This window comes from Bos indicus, chromosome 19 (genome assembly GCF_029378745.1).
Source record: "Bos indicus isolate NIAB-ARS_2022 breed Sahiwal x Tharparkar chromosome 19, NIAB-ARS_B.indTharparkar_mat_pri_1.0, whole genome shotgun sequence".
Lineage (NCBI taxonomy): Eukaryota > Metazoa > Chordata > Mammalia > Artiodactyla > Bovidae > Bos > Bos indicus.
Genome location: NC_091778.1, coordinates 57,073,099 through 57,095,392, shown reverse-complemented (window position 1 = coordinate 57,095,392; position 22,294 = coordinate 57,073,099). Strand labels below are relative to the sequence as shown.

Genomic DNA, 22,294 nt, shown 5'->3' with positions numbered 1-22,294 from the left:
GCCAACTTTCCTTCACGCTTGGTCCCGCCGCAGGAATGAGGATGTTGGCGGACTTCAGGTGCCTGCAGCTCCAAGGCCCACTGCTAGGGACCCGCATCAGAACAGAGCCCAAGCTGGGATAAGCACGGAGGCGAGGTAATCATTATTCTGTTGAGAGTGAAATTACACTTGGAACAGTTTCACAGCAGTCGTTAGGCCCTCCCTAGCTCTGGACCTTTTCGACCCCAAGGGCTCCAATTGCAGGCAAAGGCTCCCCTACGAACCTGGAAACGCAGTTAAGAAGTAACGCAACTGGACTGCAAGCCCCACAAACCGTCGCGGGCTCTCAGCATCCGGGACACCGCCCGCAAGGCTCTCTGGGTATTGTGGTCTGTTCCTTCGGCAGCAACCCTCTGCCGGCGGTAAAATTCCAGCCGAACCTTGGACCACAACTCCCAGCAAGCCTTGCTGCCGCGCGGGGGGTCTTCACGTTCTCGTGGCGCGGCGCAGCCGCACTAGGGCCTCGGCACGGACCGCGCAGACTGAATAATAAAAGGGGAGCGGCGAAGAGGCAGGAAGACAGGACCATGTCGAAGGGCCCCGGGCCCGGCGGCTCCGCAGCTTCCTCGGCGCCCCCGGCCGCTACCGCTCAGGTGCTGCAGGCACAGCCCGAGAAACCGCAGCACTACACGTACGTAGAGCCCCCCCCCCCTGCCGCGCGCGCACGCCTGACGTCAGCGGCCAGCGTGAGTCACGCGCGCAGGGAGAGCGCGAGGCGGCCTCTCCCTCCCCCCCTTCCTCCTCCGGCCCGGCCCAGACCGGTTCCAACCTGCTGGGGCCGGTCCCAACTGCCTACAACTGCCACCAACCTTTGGTCCGGCTGAGGGGCGGGAAACCCGGTCTCCGGCGCCGATTTGGGAAGGCGGGAGCTTGGGATGCGGAGTGCACACCTCGTAGGCCGGCGCCTTTCGAGGCCTAACTGTTCCTCAGACTGTAAAAACCACAGTCCCAGGCACTTTTGGGGGCGATAAGAAGTCCAAGACGCGACCAGGATGAGTTCCTAAGCGGCCAACCTTAGACCCGCTTATGAATGGACGGTTAGCGTGAAGTCCTGTCAGGCGACCCACGTACTAGGAACCAGAGGCCTTTTGTGACCGCAGGGCCCATATGTTGTCCACGCAGGCCACTCTTGATTGAATTCACTTAGAAACAGTTGCCCTAGCCTGGGTGATGGGGTCCGAGTGGTGGCCTCAGAGGGAGCCCCAAATGCTGACTCTACAAGTCTAGTGAGATGGAAAACCTCTTCCTGAGAATCTGCTTGTATCTTAAGTGGAGGTCCCCTGTCTTCTCTTTATTTCCCTTCAGGGTACTTCTAAGCAACTACCTAGAGCTAGATGCTTTGGGAGAAAGTGAGAAAAAGAGGCAGGTCCTCCTGTCGAGTAAAATGCTGGTTTCCATCTTCCCTGAAGTTCTTTGAGTACCGGACATCCCCCTTGGGCTCCCAAGTCGTGTACAAGCCTAGAAGGATCCCCAAGTGTACCTTAGTCTTGCTAGAGATTTGGAACCTGGGGGTTGAACAACCCTTGAGGGGCACACGATAACGCGGCCTGGTGAACCAAGCTCAAGAAGCATTTGTTGGAGTAGAAATACCTAAAAGACAGGAAGAGCTGTTGTTTGTCACGGAAGTAAGACCCATTGGGAAACTTCTGGGATTAGGAATATCGATTTTAAGAAGTGTATTGGTTTATTTGTTAGAGTCTCTGTTGTTGGTTGAAATCATTTGAAACTTTTTCTTGACTTAAGTCTGACTCACGTTAACTGTAACTTTTCTAATGTGGCGATTGGTTTGCTGGTCCGTCCTTGCTGGAGTTCTTTCTGCAATCCGGCCATTGATTTTGGTGAGATGGTCCTAGAGAATTGAGTGATCAGATGAAGGGTATGGTCCAACAGCCTGGTCTAGATTTGCACATCTGCAAACTTCATCCTATTGGAATTTATAATCTCTGGTTGCTCAGATCACGTTGTTTTTTTTTTTTTTTCCCCAGTAAAATGTGGATAACATTTTGAGTAATATGAATCTTAGTTTCAGCAACTTGTGTTTCTATGTTGTCATTGAGTATACTATGGAATCTGTATTAGGCTTTCTAACCATTTTGAAATTGAGAGGTGAAATGAATCAACAGCTGTGTAAATGTTAATATGAGTCTTTGTTCTCTTGATGCTAATTGTTTAAAAATTATTTATTTGGCTGCGCTGGGTCTTAGTTGGGATATGTGGGATCTAGTTCCTTGATCAGGGATGGAACCCAGGCCCCCTACAGTGAGAGCGCAGAGTCTTAGCAGCTGGACCACCAGGGAAGTCCCTGATGCTCATTGTTAAAATGAGATTTGTTTAAAATCTGCCTTTCAGCTTCTTGTGGGATAAGTACAGAGTAATCAGTCTTGGCTCTTGAAGTGGCTTAGTAAATGGACAGTAGCAGATGTAAAGCTCAGGTCTGATTGGAAGGTTGGAGGTGTTACCATCTATTTTCTGTTATCTGTTCATGTGTATCTGTGTGTTTGTTTTTATCTCCGAAAATCAGAGGTAGAACTCAGTTGGTGGAAAGAGAACTCTTTCTTGATAGATTTATGGGCCTTCAGAAACCTGGATGATTTGGAAAGCTTCATTCCCTTGTCATGAGGTCTGAGGAGCAGGAAGCATAAAGACCCTGTGCGGCACCAGTATACTTGTTGGCTCTGAACCCATTTGTTGTCCTTGGGGGTTAGAAGACAGGAACATTTTAATTTTGATTTCAGTATTTGCTATAAAATTTTGAGCTGCCCCACGTTTTTTTTATTCTCCTTCATAGCATGAATTCCTAGAATTTATTCCAATCTAAAGATGACCTTAAAAAAAATAATAAAGATGACCTTATCGATTGCACTGATCCCATCATCGAATAAAGATACAGACTCCTTTTTTAATGTTTGTATTTTTTTACCTGTCAATTTTTTTTGCCTTTTAAAGCTTGCTTATACATAAATTATGTTAATTTGTGTATTTTTTTTGTACCTGATGTTATTTGAGATTATGTGATAAGCAGTAATTTTGCAATAGTTCAGAGGAGGTTTGCATTAAAATTGAACGCCACTGATCTACAGTCCATGGGTCCACAAAGAGCCCAACACAACTGAGCAACTAAGCACACACATCATAATGGCAGCGTTGGCAAATGCTTTTGAATCCATCACAAGGAAAAATTGCCTTCCTGTTGGCTTGCTTCTTGCCCTTTATTCTTATCCCACAGCCAAACTCCTAGAGTTTGAGCCCTCCTTTTTATAAACCAAGAGGATTATCATAACAGTTTGAAAGATAATTATTTTGTTGGGTGTTTTTTTAAGCTCTTGAATAATCTTACTTTAGGAGAAACAAAAAGTAATCCTTTCAGAAAATTGGTGTATTGGGCACTTGTACTACTAGGCCTGAGGAATTCGACCCTTTTAGAAAGTGGTTATATCAGAATTTCCTGTGTTGTACAATTCCACGTGTCTGATTACCTCTAAGTAAAATGATAATGTGCCTGTATTAGTACTCTTCAATACAAGAACCACGTGACCTCTTGCTAGGTAATTTTTCTTTTTTTGACAGAGACTAAGTTTAATGCAGCTTTATTTAGAACAAATCCATCTTATATTTTAGAAGAGTTTTATGAAAACTGAGGAATGGGAAATTTCGGAGTAATACAAATTTAGCTAACTTTGGGCTTTTTTACTACATAATTAATATTGTTAAAACTGTATAGTTGAAAGGTCAACAAAAAAATTTACCATTTGGGATTTGGCAAGTCCTTGATTTTGGGAATTCCCTGGTAGTCCAATGGTTAGACCTTGGCACGTTCACTGCTGTGGCCTGGGTTCAGTCCCTGGTCAGGGAACTAAGATTCTGCAGCTTAGCCAAAAAAAAAATTCAATTTTTGACCTCATTATTTTGATCCCATAAGTGGATATAAACCTCAAAAACATCATTTTTGGATTCTTTTAGTTGGAAGTTGATTCTCAGACTTCTTAATGCTCTGTATTAAAAGAAAGTGAAATTCTAGTTTATTAAAGGTTTCTTGGAGCTTTCTGACCACTGGGTGATCTCTTACAGAAAGACAGAGATAAACGCTTTATAGCCTCATCTATAGCCAGTTGTCATTTTAATTGAGGACTGTTTCCTGGGTGTCTTTAAACAAGAATAATGTAGCAGTACTTCCATAGATAAATGATTTTGAGGGAAATTTGTTAGTGTATGCATTATGTAAATCTCATGAGCTTAGCTTGATTGCATCTGACTGTGTTTTGGAAAATCCAGGCAATGAACAGTATTTAAGTCATTATTGCAAATTGCAGTAACATTGTAAATACATTACTCTAGAGCACAACTTGTTGCACAGTGGAAGTCAGTGGAAGCATTCCTTAGCAGCCTCAGCAGGAATGAGTTAAATTACCAATAAACATTTCTGGATCTTGTTTGCTCATTTATCAAGGAGAGCTAATTCCTTGCAGGACAAAGTTGAGAGCTCACTGTGGCCTTCAGGCAAGCCTACAAAATCCCCATTAATAAGTGTTAAGTGCCCATGCTAAGGATAGCCTTAAATTTAGCGTCTAGTTGATATTTGCTATCATCTAAATTAATGATTAAAGTGAAAATTTCCTTAATGGTTAAGTTCTTTTGTTTTAATCCAACCATGTTAGATACTAAAGAAGGCTTCCCCACCATCCATATGCATCTGCTTTGACTGGTGGTTTCTCTCAACCTACAAAGACTGTGGTTTATTGGTGAGGGCAGCCAGACAACTCTGAGAGCAACTTAGAGAAATCCATCTTGAGCTCCTTCTCTGGAAATAGCACCCCAGATAAGTGCCCCAAAGCAAGACACCCTTGTGGACCTACTTCCTCCCGCTTTCAACACATTGATGCCTGAAGGTGAAGTCTCCTTCCTGTGTGTCTTAGGAGCTATTAAGCTCACTTAGGTAATGAGAATCCTGCAACAGCCTGAGCACCACTCACCTGCAGGCTTTCCTACCAGACCTTTGCCTAAAGATTGTTTTTCTCCTTAGGAAAGATGCTAGGTCAAAAGCTTGGTAAAAGTCAGGTTGCATTTCAAGCTCCATTACTTTAATTAGAGGACTGGTCTAGAGATTATTTTCCCAAATGGGGATGATATTTGCTTAATGATTAAGTTTTTCATTTTGTTTTGTTTTGTTTTTGATCCAGCTGTTCTTGATACTAAAGGAGGTTTTCCCACATACGCATCTTCTGTATTTTGCAATTACAACTGTGGACAGTTATGGCTAATCCTAGTAGATTGTCTTCCCTCTTTTAACATCTTGGATGAATTTTGGGGCACACTAATGTGTTATGTGAAGATGGATGTTGAATGTAAGTTTCTTGTTATTCTTAGCCAATATATGAAAAGTACAGTTAGTCTGATTGCTAAAAATGTCAAGGATTTGTGACCAGTATCCTTCTGGACAGTGTAGTTTTCTTGTTTTCTTACCATATAGATTCTCTGTAGAGTTACCCCAGCCAGCCACCTTAAATACCTGCATGGGCAACAGAGAGATCTGTGGAGAAAGTTTGGGTAAAGTCAGTGCTTATGAACATAGGTATGGGGTTTATTTGGGGGGGTGGGAGTGTTCTGGAATCAGACCATGTTGATGGTTATACTAAAAACCACTGAAATGCACACTTTAAAATGGTGACTTTTTATGGCGTATAAGTTACTTCTCAGTTTTTTTTTTTTTTTTTTAAGGATTTTTAAAATCAGTATATATGAGTCTCTCCTACTTAAGAGACCTTAGACACATGGCCTGTCAGGGCTTGGTAGTATCATTCAGCATGGGAGAGCCCACAGTTTTCAAAAAGCTCCTTGGCACCCTTCTCCCAGCCTTCTCAATGGCTTCATCTCCATATATCCATACTAGGCAAATGCCTCCATGTTGTAAGTCTATGGAGATTCTTTTAAGAAGTGAATTTGGGATTCTAGTTGTTTGTAGTTGTACTTTAAATTGTCTCTGAATTGATAACCATTATATAGAACAAGCACACTTTTCCCAATAGCTTCGTAAAATGAATTGTGTTTATTTAGTGGGGTGGGTGGGAGGTAGAAGAGGTTGCTGTTCTGCTAAAATGAACTGATTCTGTTCATCAGGTGTTGTGATAATTGTTTTAATGATCACATGGGCATTTCTGTAAGGACAGGCCGTGTGTTTCAGGCATTTAAAATGATATCAATGGCTATAATACTTTTAATTCAAATAATCACAATTAACTTTTAATTTCTTTATAAAATCCCTCAACTTTCACCCCTTTTTTTCTTTGCCAGTGTGTAGAATTTGACAGCAGTTTCAAGAGCTGATGAGGAAGAGAAGATGGAAAGGAGTCTAGCGACTTAAAAATCTCATAGCGTTTTCTGTGAGGTGACCTTTTTCCTGTTGGTGGCTCAGTTTATTTAGAAAACAAAGATATTAAGCCTGTGATAGTATTATCATGTCATATCTGAACTTACTAAAATATTCCCTCCCTTTCCTTATTCTTTATATCACAGTTTGCTTTTTGTGTTCATAAGTTGACTTCATAAGTTTGTTTCCCATTAGTATTTGAAACATCTTATGGCCACCATGAGTCCTAACAGAATGACTTCTTGTGAGAAGCCGATGGGTGTTCCCACCTTCCTGTGATATTTTGGTCTATTCACAAAACTACTGCCATTGAAGAGAGATAGTTAATGCTTTAGGAAGGAAGAGGGTGATAAAACTTTGGTGTGGTGTGTTATGACTTGCAAGTTTTTAAGCAGTGGTTTTTATATCTTAAGCTTGTATTCATTTTGGTAAGAGCATTATTCTTTTTATTTTACTTTTACTGCTAAGAAGTGCCAAGCATCTGGTAGTTCAGGATTTGTGTTAAGTCAAACATAACCTAAATTAGACTCCTCTGGTGGTCCAGTGATTAAGACTCCATGTTTCTAACGAAGCGGGTGTGGGTTCCGTCCCTGGTTGGGGAACTAAGATTCCATGAGCCGCATGGTGCAGCCAACAAACAGAACAACAAAAACCCCACATAAATTAGAAGCGTACACTTGTGTTTTCTTAGTTAAAACCAAATCAAACAGATTTTTACTATTGAACTAAGTGTTTTATAATGAATACACAAGATGGATATTATATACCCGGTAGGGTATGCTGAAGCTAACGTTTCTGTTTTTGTTTTATGGTATTGTGATTATGGCCTGTCAAAAACTCCCTGACGTATTTTCAGCAGCTTCTAGAGAGTTGCTTATACTTATTTGCTGCTGCTGTTTTTCCTGTAGCTCAGTGAAGAAAAGCACAGTTAACATCCACGTGGTGTTGAAGAGTAGGACACCAGGACCAGCCTGCCTTGAGTTGCAAGGCCACTCTGCCGCTTACAGCTGTGGGAGCCTGGGCAAGTGACTTCCCTAGTGCGTCAGTCTCCTGACGATACTGGTAGTACCTGTGCCAAGGGCTTGTTGTGAGGATTCCGTGAGTTAATGTATATAAAGTGCTGAAAACCACGCCTGGCATTTAGCACGATGAAAGTACTGTTCTTACTCAGTATCTGAACAATGCCCAGGTTACTGCTTTCAGTAGCATTGCTGTCTCCTTCAACAGCTTGAGCCTGTGTTGTCTTCAGAGCATACTCCTCTCTCCTGTATCCATTGGAATTTTACTTCAGTCACAGTTCTTACAGCCTTCATCAGCCTGGTTATATCTTACATGATGAATTTGTTCTAAACAGATCTACTCTTTGAGGGATACAGACTTTGTTGTACAGAAAACAGTGTTCAAAATAACACATCAGTTCAGACTTTGTACTAAATTAGCTCATCAAATTGGAAGCTCTTCAGGCCAGTCGTACACAAGAAGACTTTGAATCAAAACAAGGTGTTATCTAATTTAGAGAAGAATAAACCAGAGTATTCAACAGTCCTCACATATTCTCCAGAATCAATGATATGAGCCACTGATTACATGAACTTGCTTCAGTTTTACCCGTTGCAAGATCCTAGAAAGAGGGAACCAGGTACACCATCTGGTACTGTTCATGGTTCGTGTTCATTCTTGGGGCTGGGACAGTTCACAGGTGTCAGCTCTTTCCCAGTGAAGAATGGGCTGAATTCATTGGCAATGCGTGACTCCCCACCTTAAATTCTTGCTTGCTAAAATGCCTGTTGTACCGTGGGTCTCTGTGTATGTATCTCTGTTAGGATAGTTTCACTATATCTCTGAGGTTGCTACTGGCCCTAAAGTGTTTGGCTAAAACCTAGTTATAGAATCGAAGCCTGTCTTAAAGATTTAGACATACACAGAAATTCACTAGATGCTTATTTTGTTTGCCTGAAAAATACTCTTTGAACTTGCTTTTTCTGTCAGAAAGAATGTTCTACACCAGGATCACATCAGAAGATAGCACTTTACCAGAATTTATCAGCGTTTTATCCAAATATTTACCAGTTACGAATTTTAGCTCTTATTTATTTTTTTTAATTTTGGCTGCTCTGGGTCTTCATGTGGCCCGCTGGCTCACTAGTTGTGGCATGTAGGCTAAGTTGTCCCGTTGGCACGTGGAATCTTAGTTTCCTCACCAGGATCAAACCTGTGTCCCCTGCTTTGGGAGGTAGATGCTTAACCCCTGGACCACAAGGGAAGTCCCTGGTGCAGTTTTTTTTAAACCTTTTTTTTCGTGCTGCTGCTGCTAAGTCACTTCAGTCGTGTCCGACTCTGTGCGACCCCAGAGACGGCAGCCCACCAGGCTCCCCTGTCCCTGGGATTCTCCAGGCAAGAACACTGGAGTGGGAGGGGGTGGCAAATCCTACTGGTGTGGTCATTGTTATACTGTTGTATGGTTTCTGGATTATGTTGGGTGTGAAACAGAATGTGTTTGTAGATCTTTATAAACGTTGAATCTAGAACTGCTAATAGTTTACCTAACGTTTTTCAAAAATGAGGGAAGATTTATTCGCAAATTGTAAGAAATACTTACACACACACAGATAAATAATTTAGGATTCTTAATGTACTGCTTATCTGCTGTTATAATATTCTTGAAATTAAGGATTTTATTCTCAAACTTAAAAAGGAAGAATCTTTGGTAAACCATGAAGTATGACTTCTGTAACCAAATTTCTTTATAGGAATTATATATGAGAGAAAAAAAAAGTAGTAAGGTTAATATGAATATGGAAAACAGTAGATTATATTAGTAGATAAGTGTCATTTGAACCTTTGAACACTACAATAATGAGTTTTTGCCGGGGTTGGTGAGGAGGGGGCTTGTTTGTTTTTCCTTTTGCTAGTTTCGGAATCCTGTCATGTTATGACTAGGTCTCAACAGGGAATTTTTAAGAACAGATTTGTTTGTTGGATTTTAAGATTTCTTTTTCCATGATAAAGCTTGTATATTGCCTGAAACAGACAAAAGTCAGATTTTATAAGACTAGCTGTAATAAAGATGAACAGTGGTGACTTATTAGGGACATGGGTACATCTGTCATGTTGCCAGATCTCTGTGGCCCCCTTTGGGAGGCTTAGGAGCAGTGACCACTGACTGGCTAGGAGAACAGCCGTGCTCCCAGGAGCAGGGCCCGAGACCTCCAGGCTGTGAGGCGTCCAGGGTGGGCTGCTTCTGTTGGCTCAGTCTGTTGTCTCCTTTTTGTTGGGCTCATAGATTGCGGTTCACTGAGCACGTTGGGAGTCCTGAGCCCACCTAGTGTTGCCGCACCATCTCTTCTGTTGCTTCTCCAGAGGCCATCATTGTCTTGCCCGTGTGCCTTTTTGTTCAGATCTGACTGTCCTACATGTGAATCCACTAAGATACGTATCAGAAGCAGGATGACGTTTTAGGAGTCATTCATTTTACAAAAAAGTTTACCACAGTTGACTTTTTTTTTTTTTTTTCAGGGGCCATGCTAATCTTCTCTGTATCGTTCCAATTTTAGTATATGTGCTGCCGAAGCGAGCACCACAGTTGACTTTTAACTTAACTCTTCTGACTTCTTAGCAACATATATCTTTTATTTAATTTTGGATCAGATAGGATTCCCTGTCAAGTTGTCAGTAAAATTGTAGACTTCTTTCCTAACGAGTTCTTTATCTTAAACATCAAGTTACGGTAAAGAAAAGTCATGATAACCACTAAAATCAACTATTAATACTGGATGTATTTTTCTTTTCCAGTTTTTCTTTCTGTATATAGTTTAGCTAGTTGTCTGGTTATATTTATGTATTTTTTTCTTTCACTTAACGTATCTCTGTTTATCTTTGCACATTCCCAGCAACAACTACAGAGCAGGCCATCCCACTGGTTGCTTTTCTAGTCTGCTTGTAAGGCTGAAGATCTTAAATTTAGCGTTGAATGTGAGAAGCATGGCCGTGCAGACACTGTGGGGAAGGTAGCTAGAGAAGTTACTGGTTTCTTAATCACCAGGAGAAACATCTAAGTTGCCTCTCAGTGTTTCGCTAGGTTAGTGCACAGCTTCTGTGGACCAGGCTTATACCATTTGGGATGCTTTAATGTTTTTGCTTTTTCTTGGACAAACGTGTCTTGAACACCTGCTGCAAGCTGGCTTTGTGCAAGGGTACAAAGATGAGCAAATGTGGCTGTGTACAGAGCAGTTGAAATGCTCTATGGTGGGGCCATACCAGCCGGGTTCAAACAGTGTGGTGGAAGCACAGAGGAGGAGGCCATTAACACCCCTGGGCAGGGCAGGAAACTTCCCTGCAGAGCGAGGCACAGCGCAGAGGGGATCTGGAGGCAGGAGCAGCACAGCCAAAAGCATGGAGAGGAACCGTGAGGCGGGGCTGCGGTGTGCTGCGGAGCACCCACCCCTCGACCGCGGGCGGCGACCTGCGGCTCTGGGCCAGACCCACCCAGCTGCCTGCTGGTGTGCGGCAGGTGAGCCGAGAGCAGGTTTTACATTTTTAGTGGTCGAAAAAGAATAATATCTTGTGACACATGAAAATTACATGAAATTTAATTTTCAGCATCCGTAAATAAAGCTTTATTGGGACACGCACTCATTGGCTTACATATCGTCTATGGCCACGTTTGCAGTTTAACCACAGAGTTCAGTAGTTTTGATGGAGACCAGGCAGTTGCTCTGCATTCACACATGTGGTGCAAACGGCTCTGAATTGCTGCGCCGTGCACCAGAAATCACGGTGACGTGGTTACAACTCGACAGTGTTTCTAGCGCCACAGTGTTTTGTTTTATTCTTCATCACCAGTGCCTGACTATCATGTCAGAACGAGAGGAGGGGGAAAATGGAGTTGAAATACCGTGTTTTTAGGGCACAGTGGAGTGGATTTTCTTGTCCCTGAATTAGTTGGCCGAGCTATCTGTAATTAAAAAGCTGTGCTCAAGGAGTCCATCAGCACTACCAGACTACACAGTTGTCACAATATTCCCAACTCACAGGAAGGCAACTGTCAGAAAAATTAAATTTTTAAAGAGACTATTTTGTTACAGCGGTATTTCTTCACAAAAATGAAAATGAGGCTACGACGGAAAATGAGGCCTCATTTGTTAACCAGGCAAGGGAAGCCATACTGATATTGAATTAATTAAATTGCATTTGATGCAGGAACTGAAGAAATATGTCCAGAGCATTTGTTTAAAAGAGTGTTAGCCATTCAGCAAGAACAATTTCTCAAAATGCTGAGGTCAATGGGAGCAACATCAATAGTCAATTAAAAACAAGGCAGATGATTTTGTGTAGTTTTTCTTGGCTCTTGATGAGTCAACAGAAGCTGTTTAGTTGTTTTATTCATGGAGTCAATGCCATGTGTGAAGTGACTAAAGAAGTAGCCTCTTTGAATAGTCTACTTAAAACAGCTGCAGCTGAGAATATTTTCAAAAAAGACAAGAAAATACTAATTCAGTACAACATGAAGTATAATCAGTTAATATCTGTCACAACACATGATGGTAGGAATATGTGCAGAGTAGAAAATGATGTAATCTGTCATGAGCGATTGCAATGCTAGGATCAGTGATGAATTTCACTCCCTCTTGTGGGATTTAACCATCCTCAGTTCCATGAATTTTTATCAGAAATAAAAGCTGAGTATTCTGACATGCCCTACTGCACCACCATTTGATAGCTTAGTAGGTGAAATTCTCTTGTTGTTTTTTGAATTGAGGGCCGAGATTGAAATTTTTCTGAAAGAACAACCATTTTCAGCCACTATTCCTGAACGCTGAATGGCTTTGGAAATTAGCTTTTGCTGCAGACTTGATTTTTCTTAATTCATTCTAAAATTACAAGGAAAAACATCACTTATATGCAAACTTTACATTGCATTAAAGTCATTTTGACAACTAATATTTGAATCATAAGTCAAGATGCCTTATACACTTTCTCTGCTGCTAAAAGTTAAAGGTGAGACCTCTATTCCTACACAGATTTACCATGGATATAATTGCTGAACACAAATTACTGTTTGAAAAGTGACTTTGCATCTCGATAGGAATACAAAGGAAATTTCCATATTTCAAAATATTTGCAAATAAGAAGTTTATACCAAACCTTCAGATGAAAGTGATTAAGAGAAAAGTATCAGGGCACTAATACAATTCTATAAATGTCTTCCAAAACTAATATATGCTCAGTTAAAGTCATGCTTGTAGAATGATAACCGCATTTGGCAGGACCTATCTATGTGAACAGACATTTCCAAAAGTGAAATCGGTCAAATCCTGTTACAGAGTCAGTATTAACAGATGAACATTTGTAACCAAGTTTTGATGCAGGGGACCCCCAACTTTGCAAATGTTATACTTGCCCCCCAAGCCCGTTCTTATTAGTAGACCTGTATTACCAAAAATTGTGGCCAGTTATTTATCTTCCAACAATAAAAATTTGTGGAAATTTGTTTTTTCTCTTGTTATGTAAGTACCTACATAGTATCCTCAGTTTGGGCTCTTAGCCCTCAAAGTCTAAACTACTTACTGTATGGTCCTTGGCAGAAAAGTTTGCTGACCCTGCTGTGGAAGTCAGCCTGCTGGTGGGGGGAGTGGGTCCCTGGCTGCAGGGGTGGCAGAGTGAGGCCATGCCAAACGCTCTTCTTGGAGCAGTGGGGAGCTAGATACGGATCGAGACACCAGCTGCTGCTCGCCTGTTGCCTCCAAATTTACACAGTTTTTCTAACAGTCATCTCTAGTATTTTTCTGTTTATCCAGATTCTCCTCACACTCCTCCCCAGAAGAGTAAAAAACCTAAATGGATAAAGCTATTAAATGAGACAGCTTGGAATAGGATTTAGTTGGAATTCCCTGGCAGTAGGACTCTTCTTTAAAGCACTGCCGAGGGTGCGGGTTTCATCCCTGGTCCTTGGAGCTGAGATCCCGCAAGCTGCACTGTGTGACCAAAAATAATAAACTAAGAAAAAGTTTAGCTGGAAATTGAGCTGGTAGCAGTTAGCACTTCTTTTCACACCTACTTAAGAGTGATGTAATTTACTGAATTTATTGTTAATCCCTTACCTGTTATCACTGTTGGGTTATTGGGCCAAGTGAGTGAATTTAGATATCAAGTAGGCAGATTTTTGTCATTTTTTTTAGAACTTTGGAAAATAAAAATAATCCAGTAAATATTAAAAGTATTATTTGATTTTTTTAAAAAGATATTTGCATGTATTTGATTTTTAAAGTTTTTAGGGAAAAGTATTAGTTTTATAAAGCAATTTAGTAACTTGATACCTATGATTATATTTGTGTAAAAATACTGGGAGAAGATTTACCAGAAGTCTAGCAGTATTTGTGGTGGAACTTAGGATAATTTTGCCCTTTTCTGCATTTAAAATTTATAAGTGGACATGTTACTTTCACAATGATCTTTTACTTTTATAAGTAAACCATTTAGAGGATAACTAATATGATATCCTAAAAAGGAATGAGCGATGGCTTTGATTGAAAGTCAGCCCCCGGTGGGACAGGCATGCAGGCACTGCTCCTCAGTTAAGGTGAGCCGCTGACCGGCTGTGGTGTCCCTCTAACCTTCCTTGATGCTTCTGCTGGGCGAAGGTGTGGCTGTCTCCATCAGCTCTTATTTACTCAGGGCCTGGGTGGTTTCTTTTTTTCTTTTTCCTTGGTGGTTTCTCAACTCATCCTGGCCACAGTGGGTCACCGAGGCCTTGCAGTTTGCAGCTAGTCTGTGTTCATGGACGTTTATCCTTGAGTGGGGTGCTCCCAGGAGGTGGTGTGGGAAGAATTGAGCTCTGTGGCCCTGTGCATCCCTCAGATCTTGGAGTGGGGCCAGGGTGGCTGGTGAGTCTTCTCTCCTAAGGGAGGATTCCAGGACCACTTGGTTTTCCTGAGAGCTGCTTGAATTGAAGAGAAACCTTTATAAAATAGAAAGATGGGTTGGAGCTTAAAGGAGAAAATTGTGCATTTCTTCTGAAAATTTGTTTCATTTCAATCCATGAAAGAGTGACTTCTGAGTGGGTTTCTCTTTGCTGTCTGGGCACTGCATTGCCAGTTAGCACAAGGTTGGAGGGGAGCTGGGAAGTTCTCACTAAACAGTTTGGTTCCCAGGTGGTGGGTGGTGCGGTTCTGTTAGCAAAAACTTAGAAATTTTTCTCATTAATTACTGTGGATTGAGAGCGGGTACTCTGCCTGCCTGGGTTTGGTCATTTGGCCCCTTCTCTCACAAGAGGCTTTTATGCAGGACAGTCTGCCCTATCCCCTGAGTTACAAATTTCCTGCACTGTGATCCTTTTCACAGGGAGATAAATAGTTTCGGCTTCTAGCTCTCAATGTCTGCCTGCTGGAGGCATCATAAAACTCTTGGTATTGCTTTGTCGACTTTGCCCCTTGTGCAACTTTTTATTTCTTGTTATATTCATTCAACAAACTTTGTTACTGTAGTGGATTCTTACATGCTGGCTATCAAGGACTTTATAATCTAGTAACAGAGGAAAATGTACACATTATTAATATGCAATGCAGGATAAGGGCTATAAGAAATGTCTAGAGAAAGTGCCATAAAAACTTAGGGATGATAACTTAATTGGGGACAAGGGCAGGAAGGGGAGGGTAGGTAGAGGTGAAGGAAAACTTCATGGAGGTGATGGCATCAGAAGGTTCATTACCTTTGAATTCAGCCTTAAAAGATTTTTCCAGGTGAGGGAGGGGATAGGTGCAAAGGCAGGGAAGTTAAAGATCTCTTTGCAAGACACCAAGGACTCCAGAGTTGGTGGAATCAAGATAAATGAAGCTGGAAAAGTACACTGGCCCAGATGTGTAGGGCTTGAAATGCCAGGCCAAATAGTTGGTCTTTATCAGTGGCTACTGGTGGAAGCTAAAGGCTTTTAAGAAAGTAAGAATTCCACTTGGACTCTGGGAGGAATGATGGGTGCAGTGCAGCATCCACTGGACATGGGAGGCCAGATGCAAGGGGCCCTTCTATTAAAAGGTCTCAAGTGTCTGCCCCACGGCAGTGGTGATGCCGATGAAGAAGCATCAGATGAGGTAATCTGCTGCCTCCACGTCTGTTCTCCGGGGCATCCCTGCCAGCTGGAGCCCTTTGGAACCCCAGCATCTGCACGCAGCACTGCAGACGTGCTGCCCCACGGAAGCAGGCTTGCCAGGACCTCTTTCTCCAAAAAGGCAGTTCTCTGGACAGCCTCCTTGGGTTTCTACTGAGGCACTGATACTAAGCAGATAGGTGCCACTCTTAGGGTCGCTACATTTAGCAAAGAAAAATACAGGATGCCTGATAGATTGAAATTTCAAATGATGGAAAATTTTTTTTTAGTACAAGCATGTCCTATGAAGTATTTAATTTATCAAATTCCAGTGTAACTGGATGTTCTGTAGTTAATCTGCCAATCCTGACTACTTCTCACTCTTCTCTGGCCCTGGTTTCAGTTTCCTCCACCCCCATTCCCTGCCTGTTACCTCCCGAATGAGTCTTCTGTGGGCCGGGAGTCAGGTAGAGTATGTGCTGCCCGGGAGAGGTCAGTCCAGCCGTTTGAGGGCTTAGTGTCCCAGCTCAGTGCCAGGGTTTGGTCCCTGTGTGCAGCACGCAGGGCAGAGTTCTGTCTACAATCAGACGGGGAGAAACACCTTGAGTTCCAGTACCAAAGAGGGTGAGAGGGGTCCTAGGGAGCCTTGCAGGCTTCCCCGGTGTCTCAGAGTATACCTGCAGCCTGGAGACGCTGTCCCTAAGATTGGCCCCTCTCACACCTCACCTCCTCATCACTTCCCTTTTCGAGTTCTACCCTACTCCATTCCACAAAGGCACTTGGAGCTCTTCACCTCCACATACTGTTTCTAAGAAGGCTGAGTGCCGAAGAACTGATGCTTTTGAACTGTGGTGCTGAAGAGGACTCTTGAGAGTCCCTTGGACTGCAAGGAGATCAAACCAGTCAGTGCTAAAGGAAATGAACCCTGAATGTTCACTGCAAGGATTGATGCTAACGCTGAATCTCCAATACTTTAGCCATCTGATGCGAAGAGCCAACTCATTAGAAAAGACCCTGATGTTGGGAAAGATTGAGGGCAGGAGGAGAAGGGGACGACAGGATGAGATGGTTGGATGGCATCACTGAATCAAGGGACATGAGTTTGAGCAAACTCTGGGAGGTAGTGAAGGACAGGGAAGCCGGGCATGCTGCAGTCACGGGGTCACAAAGAGTCGGACATGACCGAGCAATTGAACAACAGCTGTCTCTAAGCTGATACTGTTTCCTTTGCCTAAAACACCCTTCTTACATTCTTCACCCGCAAGTACCTCTGCTTCCCTTTCCCATTTCTCTGTACCAGCCTGGGTCAAGGATCCTTCTGGGTTCCCGAGGAACCCACAGCAAGCCATCCTTATAGCCTTTTCTACAGTTGACTGATTGCACCTATCACTGGTGTGTCTCCTGTGGTGATGCAGGCTTCCTGGGGGTAAGGACCTGCTGCCTCAGTTCCTCAGTGCTCACTGCTGCACCTGTACCTAGTAGGTGCTCAGCAAACACATGTGGGATGAATAGAACACTATTTGAAAGCTTTACTGCCCCTTAAACACCTCTCTGTGATCTTTAGGGAGCACCCACTTCCGGCTTTCCCCCTGCCCAGTGCGGAAGCCTGGACACTTCTCCACACTTCAGGGCTGGGAGGACTTTTTTTTTTGGCCACGTTACATGGCTTGCAGGATCTCAGTTCTCCAACCAGGCATTGAACCCAGGCCCTCGGCACCGAAAGTGTGGAGTTCCAACCACTGGACCACCAGGCAATTCCCCTTGTCTGGGGGGATTTTTCAGCACTTTAATAAGCATCAAAGAAAACCTGTCTGGAAGGTCTCGGCCATGCCCGCACACCTTCAACGTGCCCAGGCTGGCAGGGCCCTGAACACCCTGGTATGAGCCAGACAAGGGCTGGGCCTGCTTCTCTGTGTCCCAGGCCTCCCAGTTCCAGGTGGAGCTTGTAGTCTGGACAGAGGCTCCAGGTCAGTTGGCCCCCCTGCTCCCTTCTGCCCACAACCTTTTGTACCTTCTAGAACCATCCTCACTGGCATCAAACGCTCTCTATCAAGGCATTTGTCGCCTGCGTTGTTAGGACTTGAATAAGAACTGGTCTGCCTGCCTGTCCCCCAGTGTGTGTGTGGGGTGGGGGGCGGGGATGAATCGAAGAAACACTTCACCAGGACACAAAGTGAACAAAACACAGACAGACAGTGTGGTTCTGTAAGGGGTTCAGGCCTCCGCTGGTGGTGATGGCGGGTGGGGCTTGGAGTTGTCTTGGTCATTAGATGCAGAGTAAAGGAGAGAGACGCAGGTTGGGACGAAGCCAGAAGGACAGCCCCCAAGCCGGGGTGAGTCAGGATGGAAATAAAATACCTTAGTCTTGCAGGTGGTCATTCCTGAGGCGTGGCCAAGAGGGAGTGGCTTCAGATGCTTCTAACATGAGCCTCACAGACGTTTGGGTGATGCTTTAGGAAACATCTCTGGGAAGAGCTTGGCAGAGAGGACAGTGGCTACCTGGGACAGGGGTCTGGAGGGACACCTGGTGACCTGGGTTTTCAGCCCCAAAGCAGCAGCCTTCATGGCGCTCAGCCTGGCGCCCATCCCTGCTCCTGGAATGAGCGAGGCCTCCTGGCCTGGCAGGCAGATCTAGGCAGCAGAGACCCCGCAGGACACTGCAGAGAGGGCCCTAAGCTCCTGTTTGCAGCCTTTCCCCTGCGATCAGTGGTTTGGCCTAGGAAACCTCGGATGTACTCGGCCACTGAGGAAGCCCTCCCCTGGTCACCATGGGAGGCAGCTGACCGGGGAGGGCATCTGTGGTTCTGCCTTGCAGGCTGGCAAGGGACCTGCGTGTCAGGAAGGATCCTCACGCTAAGGTCCTGCCTTCAGCCTGGTCTTCTCTGGTGTCTCAGTGGAACTGGCCCTGCAGAGTAGGGCCCTTGGGGGACTGGGTGGCCCATGTGTTGCTGGGAAGCAAGGGCCATGACTGCGCTCCTGGCCTGCTCACCGAGGGCTCCCTCTGCAGGTACCTGAAGGAGTTCCGCACTGAGCAGTGCCCGCTCTTTGTGCAGCACAAATGCACTCAGCACCGGCCCTACACCTGCTTCCACTGGCATTTTGTGAACCAGCGTCGCCGCCGGTCCATCCGCCGTCGGGACGGCACCTTCAACTACAGCCCTGACGTCTACTGCACCAAGTACGATGAGGCCACAGGCCTCTGCCCGGAGGGCGACGAGTGAGTGCCGGCCACCCACCCTCCGAGGAGCCCGTCTCCTGGGCCAGAGGCTGCTTTCGGGGGACTGCTGCAGCCTGGCCCACCTTCCTGTGACCTGGACCTGGGCTCGGAGCCTGCCGTCCCCCAGGGGAAGCCCCTTTTCCTTTCCCCACTTTTGGGAGGCCCTGTGCAGGCCTTTCTTCTCCTAAGCCTGAAGGCCACGCCTAAGCCAAGGTGGCTTCCTGGGCCTCCTGTCCTGGTCCCCTGCAGCTCACAGGACCCTATCCTCAGCCTGCGCAGTTCCCACCACAGCCCGTTTACACAGACCCTCTCCAGTTCCCCTTTTTGCTGACTGAATATTTTGCCAGGGCTTCCTCCAGTGGCTCAGTGGTAAAGAATCTGCCTGCAATCCAGGAGATGCAGGTTCAATCCCTGGGTCAGGAAGATCCGCTGGAGAAGGAAGTGGCTACCCACTCCAGTATTCCTGCCTGGGAAATCCCATGGACAGAGGAGCCTGGCTGCAGTCCATGGGGTTGCAAAGAGTCAGACATGATTGAGCAACTAAAAGAACAGCAAAATATTTTGCCACAGAGCTCTGTGAAGAGACAGCATGACAAACGACAAGCATAAGGAGGGGCAAACCTGGGAAGGTCTCAGGGCGCGTGTTGCGACCCTGCCTGATGTGTGCTCCCCCCGTGCAGAGGTGGCGAGGGGACCATCCTGGGGGTTTGTGGGTGCGCCTCACTGGCCGTCTCGCACCAGCCCTCCGCATTCTCTCAGGGGTCAGAGGCTTGCTTATCCCACCCCCAGCCTAATGCAGCACCCAGAGCTCAAGGCGGTTTGCTTCTCTGAAGACCCCTGACCTGGGCAGCATGTGTTCTCCCAAGAATTCCCTCTGGGAAGCTTCTTTTCAGGACGGCCTAGGGCCCCGACTGAGTAGCCTTTGAGAAGTTTACGTGGAACGCCAGGCTTTATCAGGAGCCACTTGGGGCTGCAGCCCCACTAGCAGTGGGAGGGTGGCTCTGTTCCACAGCAGGACTTGTCGCTTGCTTGCCTGCTCGATCCACATCAGCGCCTCCTCCGGGTCATGACAAGCCTTCCACGGGCAAGGAAAGGGCAGGGCTGGGAGCCCGCTGCAGCGGGGGAGGCAGAGTGACACGCAGCCCCACTGCGTTGCAGGTGCCCGTTCCTGCACAGGACCACGGGGGACACGGAGCGCCGCTACCACCTCCGCTACTACAAGACCGGGATCTGCATCCATGAGACCGACGCCAAGGGCAACTGCACGAAAAACGGCCTGCACTGTGCTTTTGCTCACGGGCCCCATGACCTCCGCTCCCCTGTCTATGACATCAGGTGGGCTGAAGGCCATGCCGGGCTGAGGGCCCTAGGCAGGACCGCAGCTGGAGTGCAGGGCTGGCACTCTGCTGCTTTCCTCCTCATGCTCCCTCCCTGCTCTGTCTCTCCTCCACTACTGTCCCTGCAGGGAGCTCCAGGCGATGGAGGCCTTGCAGAATGGCCAGACCACAGTAGAGGGCAGCATGGAAGGCCAGTCGGCTGGGGCCGCGAGCCACGCCATGATAGAAAAAATCCTCAGTGAGGAGCCGCGGTGGCAAGGTAAGGGTGGCCACACGGGTGGCCGTGCCCCTGCCACCAGCTGCCTGTCCTCTCCCCTGTCTTCCCCATAGCCTCCCTGAGCACCCACCATGGCCTTCTCCACCCCAAACCACCACCTCTCCTGGGAGGCCTGTGCCCCCTCACCCCACCTCACACCAACCACCTACAGCCCAGTCCTGCAGGGACACCCCTGACCCTGGTCCTGTCATCCCAAAGTGTTAGGGGTTTCCTTGGTGGTTCAGACGGTAAAGAATCTGCCTACAATGCAGGAGACCCGGCTCAGGGAGATCCTGGATCAGGGAGATCCCCTGGAGAAGGGAATGGCAACCCACCCCAGTATTGTTGCCTGGAGAATTCCATGGACAGAGGAGCCTGGCGCTCCCTAACTACCTTCAGGGGCTTTCACACATACGTTGGCTGAGCAAGTACACGAGTTGGTGTATTCTCAGCCCTCCTGAGGACTTCCTGTTTACTCTCTGACCTGTGAGCATCTTTAGTGAGGGATGGTGGTGCCCTCTTTACCTCTCTCCTGGGTCGCACACTTGGTGTTGGCTCACAAGGAGGGGGCCTTGCTCATTCCTGTCGCCAAAATCTTGGCTCCTGGACCCTTCCCAGTAGCTTCTCCTTTCCCTGCCCACCTGATCCCTGCGTCTGGCCCCCATGCAGAGACCGCTTACGTGCTGGGGAACTATAAGACGGAGCCGTGTAAGAAGCCCCCGCGGCTGTGCCGTCAGGGTTACGCCTGCCCCTACTACCACAACAGCAAGGACCGGCGGCGGAGCCCCCGGAAACACAAATACAGGTGCTTTGGCCCCAGCAGGCCAGCCGTGGGAGGAGGGTGGCAGGCGACAGATCAGGGCCGAGGCTGCTTCCACTGTGCTCCCAGGGTGGGGGCAGGGAGGCCAGCCCCGGGGGTCGCAGGACCCCACTACAGGGGAGGGGAATGTTTAGGAGAGCTGAACGATCCTTTGCCGTGAAATGAGGATCTTTTCACTAGGAACCCCTCTAGTTCTGACCCAGAAGGGTGTTTTTAGGGAGAAGCCAGGATGTGGCTGTAGCCTGGCTCTCCTTTTGCGGCACAGTGCTGTGGGGAGGGGAGGACTTGGCTGAAGGGAAGAAAACAGTGTCCTTCTGGTGATGTAGCCAGGCTGGGCAGCGAAGCAAAGCCTGGCTTCTGGCCCGAGTAAGGCGTTCACTCTACAGTGATCTTTCCTGTTTCTGAGCCTGGCTTTGCAAAGCTGGGAGACCTGAGAGGGGCCCTGAGCTGCGATCTTGTTAGCATCCCCCAGGTCCAGTCTGCATCCTTCTGACCCACCCTGTTATTGAACCAGGTCGTCTCCATGTCCAAACGTAAAGCATGGGGACGAGTGGGGAGACCCTGGCAAGTGTGAGAACGGAGATTCTTGCCAGTACTGCCACACGCGCACGGAGCAGCAGTTCCACCCCGAGGTGGGCCTTGGAGCTGGGATCCTTTGAGGGGCGGGTGTCCTGTGAACGTGGCTCCCTTAACGCCCAGAGGCACGCTGGGAAGTCATAGCCCTGACCAAGATCATGAGTGGGGAAGATCCCTCTGTGAGAGCTGGGTCAGGGCTGGTGGGGCGTGTGACCCAGGAAAGAAGGTGGTCCCCGGCGTGGGGGTGGCCGTGTCTGCTTACTGTCTTGAGCAAGGAATTGGTAGGGAGAGACTTAGGGAAGTGGCCTCGAGTAGGGACGAGAAAGAGCTAACCCAGCCCTGCTGAAGGCACCCCAGCTGCCATCCCTCTCTGCCCAGGCCTGACCTGCCTCTCTTCTGCTTTGCCCTCCAGATCTATAAATCCACCAAGTGCAACGACATGCAGCAGTCGGGCAGCTGTCCTCGAGGACCCTTCTGCGCCTTCGCCCACGTAGAACGTACGCTCTTCCCGCTGCCCTGGGGCAGGGCCCACTCCCCCCGCCCCACTCCCCTTCTCCGAAGCTCAGTCTGTCAGCCAGCACTGGGCCCTGCCCACACTGGGAG

At 46.7% G+C, this 22,294-nt stretch overlaps 1 protein-coding gene, 1 long non-coding RNA gene and 1 other non-coding gene across 7 annotated transcripts in view; 2 read left to right on the top strand and 1 right to left on the bottom strand.

The window, feature by feature from the left end:
• Positions 1-262: 262 nt before the first annotated feature.
• Positions 263-22,294, top strand: part of UNK (unk zinc finger) — a 32,587-nt gene continuing 10,555 nt past the window's right edge. For 3 of the 5 annotated variants that reach the window (XM_019981019.2, XM_070774063.1, XM_070774064.1), the window contains exons 1-7: positions 458-670; positions 18,493-18,702; positions 19,861-20,037; positions 20,168-20,298; positions 20,965-21,100; positions 21,630-21,747; positions 22,104-22,188. In XM_019981019.2, the coding sequence (XP_019836578.2) occupies positions 567-670; positions 18,493-18,702; positions 19,861-20,037; positions 20,168-20,298; positions 20,965-21,100; positions 21,630-21,747; positions 22,104-22,188 (961 nt within the window). In that variant the 5' untranslated portion in view covers positions 458-566. Of the gene's footprint in view, positions 671-18,492; positions 18,703-19,860; positions 20,038-20,167; positions 20,299-20,964; positions 21,101-21,629; positions 21,748-22,103; positions 22,189-22,294 lie in introns of all 5 variants that reach the window. The other 2 variants (XM_019981021.2, XM_019981020.2) reach the window with 2 other exon arrangements.
• LOC109573675 (uncharacterized) lies at positions 680-7,055 on the top strand. The gene is made up of 3 exons (XR_011562177.1): positions 680-3,584; positions 4,695-4,925; positions 5,217-7,055. It is a non-coding gene; the product is annotated as an uncharacterized lncRNA (long non-coding RNA).
• LOC139177813 (U6 spliceosomal RNA) lies at positions 9,879-9,981 on the bottom strand. The gene has a single exon (XR_011562281.1). It is a non-coding gene; the product is annotated as a U6 spliceosomal RNA (small nuclear RNA).